The sequence below is a fragment of the Eurytemora carolleeae genome, unplaced genomic scaffold (genome assembly GCF_000591075.1).
Source record: "Eurytemora carolleeae unplaced genomic scaffold, Eaff_2.0 scaffold1106, whole genome shotgun sequence".
NCBI classification, from domain to species: Eukaryota; Metazoa; Arthropoda; class Copepoda; order Calanoida; family Temoridae; genus Eurytemora; species Eurytemora carolleeae.
Window position 1 is genome coordinate 77,104 of NW_019396991.1, and position 13,581 is coordinate 90,684.

General features: G+C 32.8%; 1 protein-coding gene across 1 annotated transcript; it reads left to right on the forward strand.

Annotated features, from left to right (window-relative positions):
- Positions 1–838: 838 nt before the first annotated feature.
- On the forward strand, positions 839–12,833 carry LOC111710855 (uncharacterized). The gene is made up of 26 exons (XM_023485024.1): positions 839–975; positions 1,817–1,906; positions 2,327–2,377; positions 2,492–2,598; positions 3,086–3,153; positions 3,677–3,730; positions 3,880–4,073; positions 4,443–4,526; positions 4,587–4,651; positions 5,039–5,127; positions 5,370–5,553; positions 5,811–5,905; positions 6,730–6,836; positions 7,078–7,178; positions 8,040–8,177; positions 8,240–8,314; positions 8,800–9,118; positions 9,619–9,941; positions 10,017–10,144; positions 10,466–10,536; positions 10,588–10,692; positions 11,061–11,147; positions 11,207–11,289; positions 11,411–11,531; positions 11,982–12,077; positions 12,567–12,833. The coding sequence occupies exons 4-26, from the start codon at positions 2,576–2,578 to the stop codon at positions 12,603–12,605; spliced, it is 2,649 nt and encodes an 882-aa protein (XP_023340792.1). The 5' UTR covers positions 839–975; positions 1,817–1,906; positions 2,327–2,377; positions 2,492–2,575; the 3' UTR covers positions 12,606–12,833.
- The last annotated feature ends 748 nt before the right edge of the window (positions 12,834–13,581 follow it).

Below are 13,581 nucleotides of genomic sequence, written 5' to 3' on the forward strand. Positions count from 1 at the left end.
GGTTCCCTTTCCAGATTCTCTTTCCAGGTTCCCTTTCCAGATTCCCTTTCCAGGTTTTATTTCCAGGTTCCCTTTCTAGGTTTCATTTCCAGTTTCCGTTTCCAGGTTCCCTTTCCAGTTTCCCTTTTCAGGTTCCCTTTCTAAGTTCCCTTTCCAGATTCCCTTTCCAGGTTCCCCTTCCAGATTCCCTTTTAAGATTCCATTTCCAGGTTTCCTTTCCAGTCATTTGAAGTGCCTTTTAAGGGTCCCTTTCTAGGTTTCATTCTTTCAGGTTTCCAAAATAAGGTTTTCTGGAAATGTTTCCGAATAAGGTTCAAGAAAAGGTTTCCTTAAAAGGTTTCCTGAAAAGGTTTCCTAAAAAGGTTTCTTAAAAAAGTTTCCATATAAGGTTTCCTAATATGGTTTCCTATAAAGGTTTCCAAAGATTGTTCCTATCCTAACAAGTAACTGTCCTAATAAATAAAGTAGTTTTTATTTCAGAGGTTTGGCAGATTTGATTCCAGAGATTCTACAAACTCGGAGCAAAGACAAATAAACTAAAAACTAAAATTAAAATAATCATTATTTAAAGTTTCTGCTGGAGAAATATCATAACTACGATGATATTTGTCGAACAGTTTGGCATGTTTAGATCTGTTATCCAAAAATCATAAGAATTATGATTTTTGTTTAACAGTGTATAGCGTATCAGGCATATTTTCAATAATATAATAAAAATAAATAAAAATAAAAATATTATTTATAATCAAAGGAATTGAGTCTTTGCCACAAACTCTACTTTTCTAAATCCTATATCTTTGGATTCCAATGTCAAAGACTTACGACATTGGGTAATAAAGATATAGGGATTATAAATTCAGAGTTTGTGGCAAAGACTCAATTACTTTTCTCTAATGAAATATTTAATAATCTAATTTAGTTCCTGATGAGGTTGAAACGACGACAATTGTTCTACCGACCAACCCGCCCTACGAGGTTGCTTGTTTATTTTTTTTCAGCTAACCATTCTTTCCCCAGATGTTAGCTTTGCTCTGGCTATTTTTATCCAGTCTCAGTAGTAGTCAGTTATTTTTTGCCTTTTGTCAAAAGTTATTGTTTCTCAGATGTTGTCGGCAATGTTTTTTAGAAATTAAAAGTAGTTTTTTGTTACATGTCTGATACACATTTTTCTCAGTATTTTCATATTCTCAGCATTATGATTCAGTTTTCCCATTTTATTCTTTTTTCTTCGCAGTCCATCGGTTTTCAATTGTACTTTTGCCAGTAGTCTGTCTAGTTTTTTTTACTGTGTTCGTCAGTAGTCTGTCTAGTTGTTTTACTGTGTTCTTCAGTAGTCTGTCTAGTTTTGTTTACTGTGTTCTTCAGTAGTCTGTCTAGTTTTTTTTTACTGTGTTCTTTAGTAGTCACCAGTATGTCATATATTTATGTGTTTAACTATTTGTTTATTTATGACTGATCTGTGGTCGGAGTTTATATAAATATAATGAAGACGACTTTTCTTTTTAAGTTTTGATTTATAACGAGCTTTTTTCAAATTACAAGCTTAAAGATAAACAAAGAGAAGCTGCTGATTGACAGCTTCTATTCAAGTTTCCATGTTTAAGTATCATTATCCATGCTGTTTGAAAGCTTGGTTGAAACACTGACTTCAAAAGTCGTCTTTGTATTGATTTATACGACAACGACTGTAGTTAGTATTGTAGTGATCAGTAGTCAGTTATTTCTGTTGGTTTGTTTAAAAGCCATTTTTTTATAATGTAATCAGTAGTCATGTTTTTGTTGTCTAAAAAGTCTCAAATTAAAATTTTTTGCCTAGGTTCGATTTCCAGAGACCACCGACTATTATTGGTCTCTGTTTACAAAAAAAGTCACGGAGAAGATTGGAGGGGAACCTCAAGAATCTCAAGTAATTTATCCATTAATCCATTCATCTTTTGATTTATTAATCCATTAATCCTTTGATACTTTAATCCATTAATCCTTTCATCTATTAATGTATTAATCCATTTAATCTATTGATAAATTGATACAGTAATATACTAGACCATTAATTGAATAATCCATTAATCCTTTGATACATTAATCCATTAATCCTTTCATCTATTGATTAATTAATCCATTAATCCTTTAATCTATTAATAAATTGATTCATTAATATACCAAACCATTAATTCAATAATCCATTAATCATTTGATACATTAATTCATTAATCCTTTCATCTATTGATTTAATTCAATAATCCATTAATCCATTAATCCATTTTTACATGGATAGAAAAACTTTTTTACATTTATTTAAATACATATCTAAAATGGACTTATTTAGGGTCCTTTTGGATTCGGTAATGGAGTTCAGTTAGACCAATCAGAATCACAGGTATTTTAATGTTTTTTCAGTGCGATACGTTTTTACACTTAAATATTCCTTATGAAAAGTAAATTCAATTCAAATATTGCATATTTTAATTGTGTGAAATATATTTTCTTTCAGTGTGTTGTAGACGATGATTTCCAAGATGAAGGTGACGAATGTGCCGTGAACCCTGTCAACTGTGCTGACGGGATAAGCTACTCAATGTTCTATAAGAATACGTTTAGGAAAACAATATAAATAATAACTATAATATATATATATATATATATATAAACTTTGCTTAGGTCGGTGTTTGTTTGTTTGTATTGTATCCAATAAATGCCAAACGGCTGCTTCGATCAGGCCCAAATTTTATGTGGGACCTCACTGATTCAAAGTTAAAGGATCAGAATTTAATGAATTTGAGCTGGGTCGCAGACCTACCTTCTGCCGGTGCAAATTTAAACCACCGATTCAAAATTAGATTAAGGAAGAATTTGGATCGGTGATTCAAATTTGATCCAGCGGTATTACGATAGGCATTTCAAATTAATTAAATTCGGTCCCGGGACGGATTTTTAATGGTGATTAATATTTGAATCGGCGGTAAGCAGTTCAATGATCCTTCAGCGGTCTCTGAAAAATCATCAAAACAAATTTTAACTCCCCCTAACTTCCCTAGTGTGGAAACCGTGAATGTAAAACTTGTATTTATTATTGTTTAAATACTAGTATAAACCCTTCAGACCTGGAGACTGGTGATCCTACTCAGTTTGATAGAAAGTATATACTAAGTACAGGTATAGTAATCTATATACATGAAGTAGTAATCTCTGTTTGGGTGTCTGTCTGTTTGTTTGTTTGGTTGTATGTCAGATTATAACACTCATGAACCCTTTCACAGATTTGCATCGAATTTTGATTAGGGAATATTCCTATCTTGGTTTAAAAGTTTTCAGCTGAGAGGATTCTTTTTTGGTAAGATTTTTATTTTCAGGCAAAACTGGGTTCTGTATATATATAAAGTTGTATTCTCTGTTTGGGTGTTTGTTTATGTGTACGTCGAATCATAACTGATGAACCCCTTCACCCATTTGCCTCAAATTTTGATTGAGTAACTAGGAAGAAAGACAGAAATGGATAAACGGCTGGAGTAACTATGAGTAACCAGGGTAACAATAGTAGCAAGCATGAAAACGTGTAAAATATGTCTTGGAATGTCATAATGTGTAAATCTCGTTTTCTCTTTTAGCTGCTGATCAATCTACATGTCAGTTGATATGTCTTATGACAGATATAGAAAAGTATAGAATGTCTATTTAGGAGGAGCTAAAGATACCCCAGGGGTTGGAATATTCCTCAGTGGACCTTTCCTAGGTTAAATTATTTTTGTTTTTCATTTCATTTTGATTTTTTTAAATATGTGGTTTTTTATGTCTCATATATAAAAGGTTATTTTTTACATAAAGTTAAAATCTTAACCTTGTTTTGAAAACAAGAAAACAATTTTATGTTATAAATGCTAGGAGCTGAGTTGAGTACTGGTTTGGAGACCTGGTCTATAATAATACGCGGCATACTTCCGAAGAACAACACGTGGAATAATATTGCAGTACGCTGGAAACAACCAGTAACAGACCAGACAGAATTTAATACCTTCAAGGATAATAATCAAATGGATATGATCGGAGGTCTAGAGATATTCCTCAATCTAGAGAAGGTAAAATATTATTTCAATAGAACATACACATGGTCCTCTTCTGTCCTTTTTTCTTTTAAATATCTATATAAATATATAAAGTTGTAATCTCTGTTTGTCTGTCTGGATCTGTTTGTTTGTTTGTCCAATCAAAACTCGGGAACCCATGGTCCGATTTTCCTTAAATTTTGATTGAGGAACTCGGGAGAGTCACGGAATTGTTCTTAGCTCGTGAATGTTCCTAGCCAAGAGAATGTTCTTGACTTGAGATTTTCAGTTGAGTGGGTTGGCTTTAATCGGGAAAAATAGCTTAAATCGTAATTTACGACAAGCGGCGGATACACGGTGGGACTAACTACGACTAGGATAGCTATTAAAAAATACATTTAGGTTGGGCACGCAATCTGGTCTGCGGAGGCAGAGGCTGCGGCACTAGCTGGCGAAGATCCACCAAAAGTAAACGAGAACGCTAAGGTAAAAATTGGCAACTTTTTTGTCTAAATCTTTTCGATTTAATAAATCATGCTTTTTTAGGAACCCCTGCCCAAACCAACATTGATTCTAGGATGTCATAAAACAAGCGATGATACAGCTTATAGGCAAGTAATTTTACTCAAATATTCCAGGATATTTTACTTAAGTATTAAAGGATATTTTACTCTAGTATTCAAGGATATTTTACTTAAGTAATCAACGATATTTTACTCAAGTATTCAAGGATATTTTACTTAAGTATTCAACGATATTTTACTCAAGTATTCAACGATATTTTACTCAAGTATTCAAGGATATTTTTCTCGAGTATTTAAGGATATTTTACTTAAGTATTAAAGGATATTTTACTCAAGTATTCAAGGATATTTTACTCAAGTATTCAAAGATATTTTACTCAAGTATTAAAGGATATTTTACTCAAGTATTCAAGGATATTTTACTCAAGTTATTTATACTTTTATGGCCTAAATTTATTTCATTTTTTTCTTCAGAAATTTTGCCGGCGGTGTGTTCGATGAAGTAGCAATCTGGAGACGCCATGTGATGGATAACGAAACTGGAATATTTTACGGAGGATATAGTAAGTTAATTTGCATTTTTTTGTGTGATTTTGTTTTTAGATACAATCAGACCCATTTAACTTAGAAAGACGACCTTTCAACCTGTTTTCTTATCAAATGTTTCAAATATATTCTTCTTAAATGCATTTTCTGAAGGCTGAAATAATATTTGAATGTTTTGTTTAGATATAAATAAAAAAGGAAATCAATATTTCAAAAATAAATAAATTAAATATTGTAAAAAAAGTTCATTGTTTTGCAGAAGAGAGTTTCACTGGTATTTCCTCTGAAGAGCTGGTGAATATGATGAACGGAGTTGATCTAGCAGACCCAGCTCAAGCTGCTGTTGCTGTTGATGTGCTCAATGCTGTTGTTGGAGGAGGAGCTAAAACAACACCATTTAGAAACATCTTTCCAACCCAACCCACCACAACAACAACTGCAAAGTAAGCAATACTCTCCTTTAAATAATTACCTTGTCTACTATATTTACATGTTGGTCTCTAAACATACCCCTTCCAAAAAAGTAGGTCATTTAGCTCAGACTCAAACTTTAAACAAATGATCTAGACTCATACCATACTGTTAAAAAGTTTGTTAGAAACCAAATTTGACATCGAAAGTCGTCTTTGGTATATTAATATATACGACGAAGATTGTATAATTTTCAAAAAGAAGCTGTTGACAAAATCAATTTTTCTAGTCCGAACCAGCCTGCAGCTACTGTAAATCCGAACCCAGTTGTAACAACAGTTAGAACAACAACAACATCAACACCACCACCAGTAACGGAGAAAGGTAATTTAGGAATAAATAGTGGAATGATTGTCGTCTTTGTCACTGAAAATTTCAGGTTTATCTGAAATACCGGACTAACTCTCAGGCAGATAGAGCTGTATGGTACACATACAGACTAAGTACAGTACAAACTTTCTGGCAGATAGAGCTGTATGGTACACATACAGGCAGATAGAGCTGTACGGTACACATAAAGGCAGATAGATCTGTACAGCACACATTCAGGCATATAGAGCTGTACGGTACACATACAGGCAGATAGATCTGTACAGTACACATACAGGCAGATAGAGCTGTACGGTACACATACAGGCAGATAGATCTGTATGGTACACATACAGGCAGATAGATCTGTACGGTACACATACAGACTAAGTACCGGACTCACATTCAGGCAGATAGAGCTGTACAGTACACATAAAGGCAGAAATAGAGCTGTACAGTACACATACAGGCAGATAGAGCTGTACAGTAAGCATACAGACTAAAACAGCAAAGTGGTGAAAAATCGCTAAGGGTTTAGTCTTTTTATTTCTGTGCCTTGAACATTTTAAAACTGTTTCAAAACAATATCAAATAAAAACACAAAATAAAATAACAAATAAACAAGATAAACCTAAACGATTGGAAACAGAGACTAAAAATATAATATGATAGTTGGAAACCAGTCGTTCTAACATCAATGCAAGTTTTCTCTCCTTCATAAACTCCGACCTCTGAAAAATATATAAGAGTTGGAAACCAACCCTTCTAAGATCAAAATAACTTATCTCTCCTTCATAAATACCGACCTCAGTACAGATTGAATTCTTGAAATATTTCAGGAAAGAGTGAGAAGGATTTGATAAATTTCAAGAATATCCTGATGAAGCTGACAGCCGAAGCAGGAGTAGCTCACAACCTCACAGAATCACAATTCAAGAAAAATATGGTAAATACATTTTTTATACAGTCTTTCACACCAAATATGACAGCTCAGAGACACTTAGAAAATCGTCTCTTATCTTTTAAATAATTTGCGGCATTCTTTATAACTGTAAAAGTAAGTTATCAAATGAATGCTATACAAATTATTTTAAAGATTTTCTATATTCTGTTAACTGTCATTTTTCGTGGCACACCCTGCAAAATTCCAAGAATTGCATTTTTAATTATTTAACTTTCAATTATAGGGTCGAGTAGGTTTGGTGGGGAACTTTTTCAAATCTGCCAATCAGCCAGGTTGGGAGGAAGTGTCACAAATTGCCAGCGAGGGTGGATCTCATGAACTTAGGTACCTGTCAATCAGTTCACGGTTATATCCGGCATTTATGGTTTATTCATTATCAATTATATATTATAAAATTCTTTGATGTAGGACAAATAAAGTGCAGGACAAATTATGTGTAGGACAAGGATGTGACGGATGTGTAGGACAAATAATGTGCAGGACAAGGATGTGTAGAAAAATGATGTTTAGGAAAAATTGTGTGTAGGACAAAGATGTGACGGACAAATGATGTGCAGGACAAATTAAGTGTAAGACAAATAATGTGAAGAACAAGGATGTATAAGTCAAATTATGTGTAGACGAATTATATGTAGGACAAGGATGTTAAGGATGTGTAGACAAATGATGTTTAGGAAAAATTGTGTGTAGGACAAGAATGTGACGGACAAATTAAGTGTAGGACAAATATTGTGAAGGACAAGGATGTATACGTCAAATGATGTGAAGACACATTAAGTGTAGGACAAGTATGTGAAGGACAAATGCTGTTTACTCACAACTGTAGGAAAAATGACGTGTAGGACAAACTATGTGTAGGACAAACTATTTTTGGGACAAAATATTTGTTGAACAAATGACATACCGCCATTAGAAGCAAAGAAATTGAATCTTTGCCACAAACTCAAATGTTTTAATCTCAATATCTTTGCAGCCTGATGATGTAAATCTTGGATATTTCAAACTTATATTATTTGATCTAACACATTTCATAGTTTGAAATATCTAAGGTCTGCTACATTTGGTTTTAAAGATACAGTAAATACTAAATAGAGAATCTGAGTTTGTGGCAAAGATTCAATTCCTTTGCAGTAGTAATCCCTTCACAAAAATATTTCTATAACTTATATATCTTATTTTGTTCAGGATGAACTTGGAGAGATTTCAGATGCGAGCTCTACAAAGGCTTGTAATTAACGAGACTACTGGAATATTCGCTCTGGAACTTCACGAACAAAACAGTTTCCATCAAATGTTTAAAATATCTGCTGCAGCATTATCCACGTACGTTTAAAAATGACAAAAATTGTTTGGAAATATGGTTTTATGATTTTTTTCTGTTTTAGTTATTTCCCTGAGACGTTGGTTCCCATCACCTTCCCTAGACCTAGTAATGTTAGGATTAAGAGGGAAGTTGACAGGTATTTTTTAAATAAAAACTACACACATATTGAAACTAGCAACCAACTTAGACGACTTTACACCTTTGTGAGACGATTTAATTCGAAGAAAATCAAAAAAGTATTTTATCACTCTTCACAAACATTTTTTTTTTTTAACCGATATGTTTGACACGTGTACCTCATATTTAAATTTTGAGTTTTTAGTTTTGCAAAAATTCTCAGTTTTTAGTTTCAAAAGTCTACTATACATTGATCTGAGGCCGAATTTAAAGGATTTAAGTCGCGGCTTAAATCCGCCAAAACCCGGTTTAAATTGAGCGCCGGCTTTAACATTTGATACAATTTTAAGTTAAACCAACCATAATTAAGCCGCGGCTTAAATTTTAACCGCGGCTCAAATTCTTTAAATTCGGCCTCTGGAAAGATAAAAGGATTGGAAAGTTAGAGATTGTGGCCGAAAATATGTTTCCCTCTATAGATGTCAAAAATACGTGTTTTTTCAGTGCTTTCGTGGTTGACAATGTTCTTGATCAATGGACCCAGATTTTGGAATCTATTGATATCCCTCGAGTGATGTTCAGCGGCTCCTGCGCAGATAAAGATGTCAGCTATATTTTCAATATTATTGATGATTTCCCTGATCCTGGTTGGAAGAATCCTGTCTCGATCAAATCTAAGAATATCCAGCTGGACAGTAAGGTGATCCATGTGTCTGCTACAGCTAACAAGTATGATTCAGGGACGCATACCTTCTCCGAGGACTGCCAACCCGACTCTAAACTTCTCTACAGTCATAAAGTTGTCGCTCGTCTTTACACCAAGGTAAATATTCATGATCTTACAGAATTAAAACTAAATTTGTTGTTTACAANAAACTCTCTTTACTTAAAGGGACTGTCTATAAGTGTTCAAAAGTACCCTTAAACCCTTTATGTGATTAATAATGTGGAAGATATTGTCGTTTTTCTATGTTTTAAAATGCGTAATTAATCCCAATATCTTTTCCTGCAATAGAAATCAGCGAGTCACTTTTGTAAAAAACTCACATTTGCAAAGAATTAGGTTTCAAAGTTATGAACATTAAAATCTAATTTATACCTGATCAGATATCGTTGTGAAATGGGCGTGGCCATCTTTGTATGAAGGGTCACTTGAAATGACGCTTACTGCATTCCCTTTAACTTATTTATCTCTCTTTAATCTCAACTTTCTTCTCCAATAGAGAGTACGACTTTGCGCTTTCATTCATATTCATTTTTGTTTGTTTAGCAACCATTAACAAAAACTAATTGATCCACAAACTGTTATTTTCTATAATTTAGACCCAAATGCCGAGTAAGAGACAGCTCCTATTCCACGAGGATGAAGTTTATACAACAATACTTCGAAGATACTGCGCTATCTGGAACCCCATGATTGGGCCCTTTGGTGCCTGGGATATCGATGATGTTACAACTGTGAGTGTTAACAATGAAATGGGAACCTGTATGAGTGAGAAGCTTGGAGCTTTTGCAATCATAGCAGAACTGGTTGACCAGCCTTATGCTAAAGAAGAACTGACCTGGTTGTCTATAGTTAAGATCTTGGGCTATGTTTTGTCCATAATATGCCTAGTTATATTCATAGCTTTTATTCAGCTATCAAGGTAACAAAAAATAATTTAAATGGTTAAAATAAAAAATATATTTTTTTAAAAGTGACAAAATTTGAAATTTTTTAGTTATCTGTGGGAGCAGTTTAATATTATAAACATGAATCTATCAATATTTATGATCTTGGGTCATGTTTGTATGCTTTTAACTGATATTGAAGCTATACAAGTAGATAGACATCTTTGCACAGCAATAGGTAACTTTATAACTTCAACAAAAATAAGATAAGAATTGTAATATTATTAAGAATAATAATGATAAAAATAACGATTATAAAATGTCAATAATAGTATTAGTAATGATAAAGTTAATGATAATAATATTGATAAAAGTAATAATAATATTAATGATTATAATATATTCAATGATAGAACAATTGAGAATTGATATTATAATAAAAATGATGATGATATTGATATTATTAATCATAAAATAACAATATTAAACATTTCTGCACAGCAATCAAATTTTAAATAATAATCAAAATGCTAAATTTTTAATAAATTTATTTTCCAAGGTTGTATGATTCAATTAGCTTATACTTCTACCGCTCTTATACTGGCTGCTGAGTGTCATGCATGCTTTAAAGTAAGTTAATTATCCATAAAAAAAGCATTTTTACACAATTTCTGTTTTTAGGCCATCACTGCAGGCATGATAGGGGGTCGAGCTGTCATGTATGTATTGACAGCTGTAGGAGTTTCATTTATAGTTCTTGGTTATGATATATTTATGAACCTCCAGGTAGAAACTAACTATTTACAACTACTTAGTTCAGGAAATTTTACTTTACCAAGGATTCCCAAGCCTTAGCCAACAAAACATCCATTGCGTAGCGAGGGATATTGGTGGAGGGAACCCGAGGCTAAGCAAAACTTTTAATTTCCCGAATAGTAGCTGTACACAATTTTATCAGCTTGTAAGATGAAAATACACAAACTTTTTCATAAAAACTGCGCAAAGCGGTTTGTTATTTTATTTAATTATCCGAAGGAACGTTAAGTAACTAAAGTAAAGGAATCAGGGGTCGGTAAAGTTGGCAAATAGGTAGTTCGGTAAAACACACAAATGTAAAAATATACATTTAATGTTTTAATGTTCTTAAATTTTAGGATATGGGTACAGACCCTATGTGCATGGTGGGTTGGGATAATTTTGTTAAATGGCATTTATTCTCACCAATCATAACAGCAGCAGGGGTAGGTATTTTTTAAATAAAAGTATTAAAGACTCATTTATTTTATTTTATGTTTCCTAGGTTGGATTTATACTCATTCTCATTGTTATGTGTAATATAAACTATGCGGCCATCAGGAAATCCAGTCTTTTAGAAGATTTAAGGTAATTTTTACGATAAAACATTCATCATTATTTTAATTTTTAAAAATTATTTTTCTGATTCTCAAAAAAATTTTAATTCACATATAAAATTTTTTTTTGGTTCTCTAAAATTTTTTTATAGTTCCGTGGCGTACGGTTTATTAATAACCATGTTCCTTTTCTTCTTAACCTGGGGTTTCGGAATCCTGGCCTTTATCCGGAATCCGGATGCGGAACTTCCCGATTTCTATCCAGTCTTTCAGGTCAGTCGTTTGTTTTCTGGCTTGTGCCATTTTACAAGAAGTCATTTCTTCAGGGTTCTGTCAGTCATTTCTCTAGATATTTTGTTAGATATCCAGGACTTATATGTAAGCATTTTGTTCAAAGAGTTAGTCAGTTCTTTTTTTAAAGAGGGTCATTTATTTGGTCAACTCTTATGTGAACTCTGCATATGGCGTCCTGGTTGTATAGAGTATAGACAAAAGCTTTTTTCATTCTTAAATTATTCACAATTTTATAAATAAACTCAAAATCTGATTTCATGAAAAAATTAGTTAAATTAAGTATTTGCCAGAAACTAAAACTTTTTGATCAAATGTTGAAAATATCAAATGATTTACGGCATTAGGTTGAAAAGATAATTTGAGATTATGACAAAATCGGCGTCTTTAAAAAAACTTTTAAACTTTAAAAACAAACTAAAATCTGTTAAGGTGATGAACTCTTGGTCTGGTGTCTACACATTCCTGTTCCTCGGACTTACAACACCTAGGTTTAGAGCTGTTTTATCAGGAACAGTCAAGGAACGGGTAAGCTAGCCTTAGCTTTTATATCTTAAGCTAAAACACTGCTTTAACGGGACTGTATTTGTAAGCTTAATTCCATATGGCCCTCTCTGCAAATATTACAATGACTGATTCACAACGGTTCTCTTGAAACCTAAATCTTTTTAAAAAATTTCAGCTTTAAACAGTGTGTGATTCTGATACAATTTCTCCTCCAATACTTCTTAACAGCAAGGAATGTGAAGTCATTTTCGCAGAGAACCCGCAAATGAAAATAAACAAAAACATGGATATCTAATTCATACTTGATCAGATAAAGCTTTTAAGGGTACCAACTACCAATGTCATCTTTGCAATGAGGGTTACATGAAATTACGCTTACAGTCCTTTAAGACAAAATATTCCATTCGAATTTATGAAACTGTTCGGCCTTTAAATGTTTCACAAAACTAGTATTATTGATTTTTAACATCAACCAAAAAAGTTTAGAATTCAAGATTGTTTTATTTTCAGCAAACCAAAATCCTAACTCGAGAAGTACAGAGAAAATGAGAACCTACCGCGAATATATTGACAAGGAACAGAGTTAGTTAAGTTGGGTCAAATCTATCCAGACTAATGTCGTCTTCCAGACGTGAAATATCAATCATTACATCGATTCCAATAGTTTTAAAAGGTTTTGACTTAACAGTATCTAATATAAAATGTGTTCTATGATATTAAGTAAATAAAGTTATTGTATAATTATAATAATCTTAATAAATTGTTGAAGCATTGAAATTTTAAGAGTTTATTTTTGTTTATAGAGTAGAGTAGAGTAGAGTAGAGTAGATTAGAGCAGAGTAGAGCAGAGCAGAGCAGAGCAGAGCAGGTTAGGGGGGTAGGGTAGGGTAGGGTAGGGTAGGGTAGGGTAGGGTAGGGTAGGGTAGAGTAGGGTAGAGTAGGCAAAATTAAAAGTTTTATCTTATTTTTCTATTTAAATGTGTCCTACTATGATATGTATTGTGTATTCATTTAATGTCTGATTGGTTTAATAAAATAATTGATAAATTGGTCAAGAATACTCTAATAAGGGTTATATCGAGTGTCTAATCGTACAATGTCATGGCAATGCCCGATTCAAACTTTAACCGTGAAAAGCTTTGATTAAACTTGAAATTGATGGTAATGTTTATAATTTTCAAAAGTTTCTACTGCAGGGATAAACCTCGAAAAATGAAAATATCCTCCCCGTTATTGATCATATAAGGGTTTCGAACATTGATTAAGATCTGGCAGAATACATAGTTAAAAATATCAGAGGTTTACAATGTAAAGATTAAAACCAAAATTATTTTGTTATGGATTTTAACAGAAATTAAGTGGATGAAATTTGTTTGTTTTAGTTAAACACCAACACTTTACAACACCCTGCACATTTGATGTTATTGTAACTGTGAACCTCCATTTTATGAATGGCATGTCCGATAAACAATGGTACCCTTGAAACCTTTATCTGGTCAAAATTGTGGAAGTTAGCCTCGTTTTC